The sequence below is a fragment of the Lipotes vexillifer genome, unplaced genomic scaffold (genome assembly GCF_000442215.2).
Source record: "Lipotes vexillifer unplaced genomic scaffold, Lipotes_vexillifer_v1.1 scaffold208, whole genome shotgun sequence".
NCBI lineage: Eukaryota > Metazoa > Chordata > Mammalia > Artiodactyla > Lipotidae > Lipotes > Lipotes vexillifer.
In genome coordinates this window covers 669,899-678,813 of record NW_006785067.1, presented here as the reverse complement: position 1 = coordinate 678,813, position 8,915 = coordinate 669,899, and the positions used below count along the sequence as shown (strand labels likewise).

At 37.8% G+C, this 8,915-nt stretch overlaps 1 protein-coding gene across 1 annotated transcript in view; it reads left to right on the top strand.

The window, feature by feature from the left end:
• The window catches only part of ITGA2 (integrin subunit alpha 2), a 107,608-nt gene that overhangs the window by 63,608 nt on the left and 35,085 nt on the right, over positions 1-8,915 (top strand). The window contains exons 8-11 of the mRNA XM_007457199.1: positions 2,942-3,092; positions 3,388-3,553; positions 5,474-5,550; positions 7,830-7,968. Of these exons, the coding sequence (XP_007457261.1) occupies positions 2,942-3,092; positions 3,388-3,553; positions 5,474-5,550; positions 7,830-7,968 (533 nt within the window). The remainder of the gene's footprint in view (positions 1-2,941; positions 3,093-3,387; positions 3,554-5,473; positions 5,551-7,829; positions 7,969-8,915) is intronic.

Genomic DNA, 8,915 nt, shown 5'->3' with positions numbered 1-8,915 from the left:
CGTGGGATCTTCCCGGGCCGGGGCACGAACCCGTGTCCCCTGCATCGGCAGGCGGACTCTCAACCGCTAGCGCCACCAGGGAAGCCCTCCATCGGTTTCTTTACAACAACAAATAGCATTCCGATACTCTTTTAGTAAATATTGCCATTTTCCATTGATCTTATCTGAGTGCCTACACTTAAAATTTACTGTTCCAAGCCCTGCAGGGAATCAAAACTAAATGAGGCATAGTTTCTACCCTCAGCAAACTTATAATCCTACATGAGCTCTACTGTATGTCATAAAGAGTATAATTCACTCAAAAATTATTTGATGTGAGTACAAGAATTCAAATTTGGCTGAGAAATATGAAATATTTTTCCATATTTCTATATTCTGCTATATAGAATACAAAAAAAAGCTTTAGGAAATAAAATGATAGTCTCAGTTTTACACATGTTGAATTTAAAGAGCTCCTTATAGTTTCAGGTGAAAATATTCAATGCATTGAATACACAAACTTGAAGATAGGAGGGATGAATGGAAGCAAATATAGACTTTAAATTGTCATCATGTAGGTGGTGGTAGTGAACCTATATGATGACACCAGAAAGAATGTGCAACAAGAGAATCCAAAAGACAGAAAAAAAAGTTGTTGGACAACTTGTTAAACATCTAGAAACAAAATAAAGCTGAATCCCTGCCTCACTCCTTGAATCAAAATAAATGTCAGCTGGACCACCAATTTAAATCTAAGAAAATGAAACCATTAAAAGACTATGAGAGGGCCTCCCTGGTGGCGCAGTGGTTGAGAGTCCGCCTGCCGATGCAGGGGATACGGGTTCGTGCCCCGGTCTGGGAGGATCCCAGATGCCGCGTAGCGGCTGGGCCTGTGAGCCGTGGCCGCTGAGCTTGCGCGTACGGCAACGGGAAAGGCCACGACAGTGAGAGGCCCACATATCGCAAAAAAAAAAAAAAAAAAAGACAAAAAAAGACTATGAGAAAACTTGGGTGATTAAAGAGAAAAGTCTTAGAGATAAGTCCTTTTAAAATACCATGTCAAATATAAAAGACACACATGCAAAAGTTAATGGATTTGATTATATCAAAATATAAAATTTCTGTACAGAATTAATATCACTAAACTTCAAAAAATGATTAATGAACTGACAATTATTTACAATATATATGACAAATGATAATTTTATTTATTAACAGAGTCTTACTTGTCAGGAAAGTGATGAAAAACAAAGAAAAATGGGCAAAGATAAAAATCAAGAGTTCATGAAGGAAGAAATATAAATGGCTAATAAACATATTAAAAATACTCATCATCCTTCATAGTGAAAAAGTACATATTAAAATAACAATTATATATTATTTCTCACTTATAAGAGTATCCCAGATTAAAAAGTTAATAATTCTCATTGTTATGGAAAGGAGGTGGAGAAAATTGCATTCTTGTACACTGATGACAGTATAAATTGGTGGAATTTGTTTTTAATAAATTTATTTATTTGTTTTTTACTTTTGGCTGCATTGGGTCTTCATTGCTGCACGCGGGCTTTCTCTAGTTACAGCGAGCAGGGGCTACCCTTTGTTGCGGTGCGCGGGCTTCTCATTGTTGTGGCTTCTCTTGTTGCGGAGCACGGGCTCTAGGCACATGGGCTTCAGTAGTTGCAGCATGCGGGCTCAGTAGTTTTGGCTTGTGGGCTCTAGAGCACAGGCTCTGTAGTTGTAGCACACGGGCTTAGTTGCTCCATGGTATGTGGGATCTTCCTTGACCAGGGCTCGAACCCGTGTCCCCTGCATTGGCAGGTGGATTCTTAACCACTGTGCTACCAGGGAAGCCCTAAATTGGTGGAATTTTTGAAGAGCAATTTAGTATTTTATTTATCAAAATTTGGAATGTGTAAATACTTTATCTAAATAATGTCTCTGCTAAGACTTTATCCTACTGACACATTCAATAAAGTATGCCAAGATAGATACACAAGGACATTCATTATAGCATTATTAGTAAAACTCAAAATGGCCTAAATGCATAATAATGGGAATTGGTTAAATAAACTATGGTTCCTCAAAATAATGAAATACTATGTAGCCATTAAAAAAGGAGAGATCTAAACTAGTGGTTGCCAGTGGTGGGGGAGGGGCAACATAAGGGTGGAGGACTGGGAGGCACAAACTGCTGGGTGTAAGATGGGCTCAAGGATGTACACCGTGGGGAATAGAGCCAATATTTTGTAATAACTGTAAATGGAAATTAACCTTTAAAAATTGTATAGAAATAAAATCAGAAAATCAAAGACAAAGAGGAGAGTTCTATATGTGCTGATATGGAAAGGTCTCCATCAAAATGAAAAACAGCTGCAGAGAATATGTTCCCATTTTTATAGAAGTTTAAGGAGTAACTTTTGCATATATTTCTCTAGATGAAACATTTTCTAGAAGGAAACGTAAACTGATAGTAGTGATTACCTTTGGAATAGTGGCTTGGTGTGAAATTTTTGTTTTACACCTTTCCAAACGCTTTGGATTTCTTTAACCACGTATATTTGTTACTTTCTAAAACACAATTTACTGTTGAAAAAAATAAATGCAGATCCAATGAGTAATTTTTATGACAGGAATGAATATCTTTACCCTGTTGATTAGTTTTAATGAGTTTAATCTTATTAGCAGAAGATAATTCTAAGGATTTCTGATGTAAATACACACACACCCACACATCATGGAAACCATGGAAGTTATTTTTAATGCCAAGCAAGATTTATATTTTTATATGTTTCTCTACAGGCTACGAATAGAATGTAGTTCGGAAGTCACCAGCACTGATAGAGAAATTCTAAATCACAATAGGTTATGCTCAAAGAAGTCAGTTTCGTATTTGTATTTCTAACCAGAGGTCCACGTGTTTAGTTTATTTTTTGATAGTGAGTTTTTCTTTTATCTGCCACAGAGATTCTGCTTATTCAGCAGCTGCTGGTGGACGACCAGGTGCTACCAAAGTCATGGTGGTTGTAACTGATGGTGAATCCCATGATGGTTCAATGTTGAAAGCCGTAATTGACCAATGTAACAATGACAATATACTGAGGTTTGGCATAGCAGTAAGTGGCTTTTCTTTTTACTTGTCTTTCAGTTGATGGGTAAATATTCCTTTATAACATCACTTCTGAAGACTGCACTTTCTTATTGGCTGTTCATAGCTTAATATAAAAGAGTATTTTTACTCTACCTCTGCTTCTTGCTGATTTGCAGTCCTGTCAATGAAGAGGTTATGGAAGTGTTACTTGATTTACTTCTCTAGAGGGCCTATTGTGTTCAGAGATAGCCTAGAAAATACGAATAGGAAAATGGAGGTACAACACTAATGGCCTTCTCCCCTCTTCCTCTGTTTTCAAGGTTCTTGGGTACTTAAACAGAAATGCCCTTGATACTAAAAATTTAATAAAAGAAATTAAAGCAATTGCCAGTATTCCAACAGAAAGATACTTTTTCAATGTTTCTGATGAAGCAGCTCTACTAGAAAAGGCTGGGACATTAGGAGAACAAATCTTCAGCATTGAAGGTAAATGAACTCCTTCTTTCCAGAATTTTCTTTCAAATTTTTTTCAAGAAAACAAACTTATGTTTACCAGGTTGTAAGCAGGGGAGGGATAAATTGGGAGATTGGGATTGACCTATATACACTACTGTATATAAAATAGATAACTAATAAGGACCTACTGTATAGCACGGGGGACTCTACTCAGTACTCTGTAATGGCCTATATGGGAAAAGAATCTAAAAAAGAGTGGATATATGTATATGTATAACTGACTCACTTTGCTTTACACCTGAAACTAACACAATATTGTAAATCAACTATACTCTAATAAAAATTAAAAATAAAATAACATGTTCTTCAAAAACCTTAAAAAAAGGAATTCTTTATTACCATACTTGTTCTATTAATGTTAACTTATATACCTTATATAAAGAGAACTCGTAAATAGCATCAGTAAGAAAAATAGACAAAGAATGATGAGTAAGTAGTTTATAAAAGAGAAAATACAAATGGCCAATAAACATAAGAAAATATTCCCAATTTTAGTAATTATTTTAAAGTATAAATGAAATCAGTAATACTTTGTGTCTAAAAGATAACAAAGATTAGTAATGTTTAATCTTGGAGAGATTATGGGGAAGCAAAAAAGCTCATACACTATAAGATTATAAACTGTATAACCTTTTGGGGTGGCAACTTAGTAATATCTATTATAATCGTAAATAGTTTTACCTTTCCATATTGTAAACAGTTTTTGTAATCATAAAAAAATTTTACCTTTTTACACTGTTACATAATTTCTGAAATTCTTGAATTTGTTTGCAACAAACACATACACTTTTAAAATTAGAAAAATACAGTGAAGATTTTTAATAGTTCAGATTTTGAGGAAACATTTTACTTACCAGATCTACAATAATTTACTTCTATGGCCTTGGAAGGTCTAGTCTCTATAGAAATATCATGTGTTCAAGAGCTCACTATAAGCAGGCCTAGAACACAATTCCTAGTTGGTAAAAAGTCCCACATGACCCAAATCCTGGTTCCTGATGGTTAACCCAAATAACTCTCATATTTTATTGAGCACCTACTATGATCAAGTACTGCTTCAGAAGCTGGATCCAAGGGGATTGTGTAAATTAAGTATTAATCCCTATAGTCAGATCTTTACCTCCTGATTATCCACTGGAAGGGTCTATCTAAAAACTTTTATTCTTCTCTACATTAATGTGGCAGTCCAGAAATTTAGCTTCCTTTTTGCGAAGATTAGTGAAATGTAACCGCTTTGGCCACATGTATGGAAAATGAGTTCTAATTGAGTCTTATGGTGCTAGTGTCAGAGGCAAGCACATATGTAGAACTTGGACCAACTTCCCAATTGGTAAAATTCCTACTCAGTCTTGAATCCTAGTTCCTGAAGCCTAATCCAAATATCTCTCAGCACAGTCTTCACTACAGAGCAATCGCCTGGCTCCTCCAACTGCATCTGAGATATATGTGCATTTATTACTACAAATATTTAAAAGCTAAAAATTCAGTTAGGTTCTTAGCAAGTAATGATAATTTTCTTAAAAAAGATAATCAAGTCAGTTTTCATCTTACCTCATCCCCTATGCTGAGTGTTCTCTGATATCAGAAATTTCATAAGTATGCCAATAAATACATTAATGTGTGATCAAGATTAATGCCAACTTCAAACACTGCCTCAGAAGCATTGTGGATTTCTACATCTGTTAGAACACTTCCTTAGAGATTCCTCTCTCAGAATCTGCCAGCTCTATATTTTCGAGTGGACATCAGAACACTTTGTGTGTGTGTGTGTGTGTGCGTGTGCGTGCGCGCACACGTGTGCGCGCGCACACGTGTGCGTGCGTGCACATGTGTTTGAAAATTTTATTTAAGACTGATAACAGTGATATGATTTTTGAAACTGTTTCCTAGGTACTGTTCAAGGAGGAGACAACTTCCAAATGGAAATGTCACAAGTGGGATTCAGCGCAGATTACTCTCCTCAAAATGTGTGTATATCAGATAACATTTGCCTTAATACTTCTGGGTGCAGTAACCCCATACTAAAGTGGGAAAAACAGCCATCTAGTGATCAACAGTTCTCATTTCTAGTCACAGTCATTTAGTTTCTTTGCTCTGCTGGCTTATCATCTGAAAAACAGAGGTTAATACTGCCTTCCCTTCCATATATCACAGGGATTTTTTTATGGGAAAAAAATGATAATATACAAGAAAGCTTTTGAGTGCTCCAGGGAACAGGCACTATATTAATTCAAGGTATTATCACTGCAGGAATTTTCTTTATATCAATTAACTACTGGAAAAATTTATTTAAAACACACACTCTTGTCATCACTGTTGTTGAATTCTGAGTTGCCGGCGTATCTTTTTTCTAAGAGCAGAGACAGAAAAAAATAGTTGAAAAAGTAAGGAGTTAGGAAAAGAGTGAGATAGGACATCTTCTTAGCTCAGGGAAGTCCATTCTTTCTTAGAAACATCCATCTTGCAGGCCTCTGATTCTAATTCTACTCAGGATATAAGTGCAGTAGTAATAATAGTAAAAGAGGCAAAGAGACAGGTGACACTGGGAAATGCTCAGGGAACAGTATGAACTCAGAGGATTTGATTGGCAGAATAAAGGACCAGGATCACCTTATTTCTCTCTATAATAAAAGGTGTGCTAACCTTTTCTGGATCACCAAGTGTTAGAGATTAAAGTTATGGGTCTTTCCCTCAGAAAAAATCTAAGTGAACCCACACAGAGAGAATTTTTCACACAATTTCCTGAGGTTTTGTACACTCCCTGAAGCCCCTTCCTGCACCCAGATTCAGAGTCCTGGGTTTATGACAGTCATTCACATAATTTCATGGTCTCTTATCCTCAAAATGGGACACATTATTTCCCTGTTTGCTCTTTTTTTATTGGCTTTGTATTTTTCATTCCAAAATCATATCTTGATAAACCATAATGGAAAAGAAAATGAAAAAGAATGTATGTATAACCAAATCACTTTGCTGTACAGTAGAAATTAATTCAACATTGTAAATACTTCGATAAAATAAGTTTAAAAATATTAACAAAAAACCCCCCAAATCGTATCTTTGATGTTTTCTAAGATCTAAGATCAAAAACTTAAAAATAAGAAGTCCCATCCTGACCAACCCTATCTTCTGTGATGACTTGTACCTTCGAATATTCAGATTGGGTTTTGAGTCAATCCCGAGTGGCCTGTCCTCTTTGGCCCTTCCCCACTGGTGCTGACCAATGGCGGTTTCTTCTCATATCAAGTGTCACAGCTTCAGGTTCCTTTTGTAGCTGTGCCATATTCAAATAGATGGGATAGATTAGAGAGGATTAGAGGAACATTTGAGAAGGAGTAAAGAAGAAAGAGAAAGAAGTTGAAGATAGACCAGGTCAGAAGAGGGCCAGCACGACAGGTCTGGAGTAGCAGCGCCCACCTCTCCTCTGGCAGCAGCACGTCCTGTTTCTGGAGGATGCCTCATATCCCGAGCTCTTCCTAGGAGTATGTGAGGCTGGAGGCTCACTTCTGACTCCTTTCTAAAGGCTCACAACTGTTTGGCATTTGCAAACGTGTGTCTTTGTGTGGAAATTTGAAGATGGCTATGTGCCCCTCCTGTGCTGTGGTACAGATTTATCTTTAAAATGTGTTGTACTAAACAAAGCCCAAGGTAACATAGCCCGTTGGAAGGCTTCTTTTCCGGCACAAAATATATCAGAACAATTCAGAGATCTATCAACACACAGTCTGTTAAAAAAACAAAATTCAGCTGAGTGAATTTGAAGATCTAAGCAGCTTTATTTAATGATTCATGAATCAGGCAGCATCCCATCTAACAAACAGAAAGGAGCTCCAAGGAGCTGTAGAAAATGAAAGGCTTTTACAGGCAGAAGGGGAAACAGTTGTATTTGTTCAGGCAAGGTCACCTTCCTGTAGGGGACAGAAGGGCTCTATCAGGTGGATTACCTCACTAGTGCTGACCAGGAAATTCCAAACTGACCGGTTAAGATCACATTCCTGGGAGGGGGGCATTTGAAACTGCAATTAGGTTCGGTATTAAGTCTGGGTTTGGTGATGTGGGCTTGGCACAAGTGTTTCCATTTTTGGGCTGTTGTCTCTTTTCTTCTTAGCAATTCATATACATTTTACTTCATCATGCTTATTTTTTTTTTCTTTAAATTTAGACCATTTGTTTCAGTGTTTGGCACACACTACACTCTTATGCTTTACAGATGATGTTAATGCTTTTCATTTTTCAATTATTTTAGGATGTTCTGATGCTGGGTGCAGTAGGAGCTTATGACTGGAGTGGGACTGTTGTCCAGCAGACACCTCATGGACATTTGATCTTTCCTAAACAAGCCTTTGACCAAATTCTGCAAGACAGAAATCACAGTTCATATTTAGGTAAGGCCTAGCAGCATTTGGCTCAGCAAATTTAAATCCCATCCTTTAAACTAGCGTCTTGTTGACTCTCGGGGTCAGTTCAGCAAAGTGCTTGAGCTGTCCTCTAATTGTTATGTTTGTTGCACATATTTCTGTTGCCTCTTTGCCACTCAGGCCTTAGCCCGTAACTACTTAATGAAACGCTGTGTATTTGACTCATTAATCTCTTCTGGCTGTTCCAGCAGTTGTTATTCCTGGGACATGATTGTGTTTCTCCAAAATAGAAATAGTTCCTAAGAGTCAGTACAGTAAGTGGTAGTCTTATATCAATTTGGAGTTCCTAGTCTTTTTGTTCGTGTAATAAGCAGCCACCAATTTCGAGCACCTACTACGGGACAGCTCCTGAGTTGGCTGTTCTATCTACGTAACATTTAACCCTTCCAACTACCCTTCTTTTTTTTTTTTTTGCAGTACGCGGGCCTCTCACTGTTGTGGCCTCTCCCGTTGCGGAGCACAGGCTCCGGACGTGCAGGCTCAGCGGCCATGGCTCACGGGCCCAGCCGCTCCGCGGCATGTGGGATCTTCCCGGACCGGGGCACGAACCCGTGACCCCTGCATCGGCAGGCGGACTCTCAACCGCTGCGCCACCAGGGAAGCCCCAGCTACCCTTTGAAGGAAATATTATTATCCTCATTTTACCTTTGAGAGCCAAAGAGGTTAATTACTTGCCTAAAGATAAAAAAACTTACTAAGTGGCAAGTCTAAAATTTGAACCTGGGACTGTCTGACTCCACAGCTTATGTTCTTTCCACTGTGCAAATTTCCACCTTTTAAATTCATTTAGTTATTCATTCAAGAAATATTGGTTGAGTGTCAGATTCATGAGTGGCTGATGGGGACAACCCAGAATCTAGGGCCAGCTTTATAGGGAGATGCCCCGCCTCCACTGGGCAGTGCTGGTGGCCAAG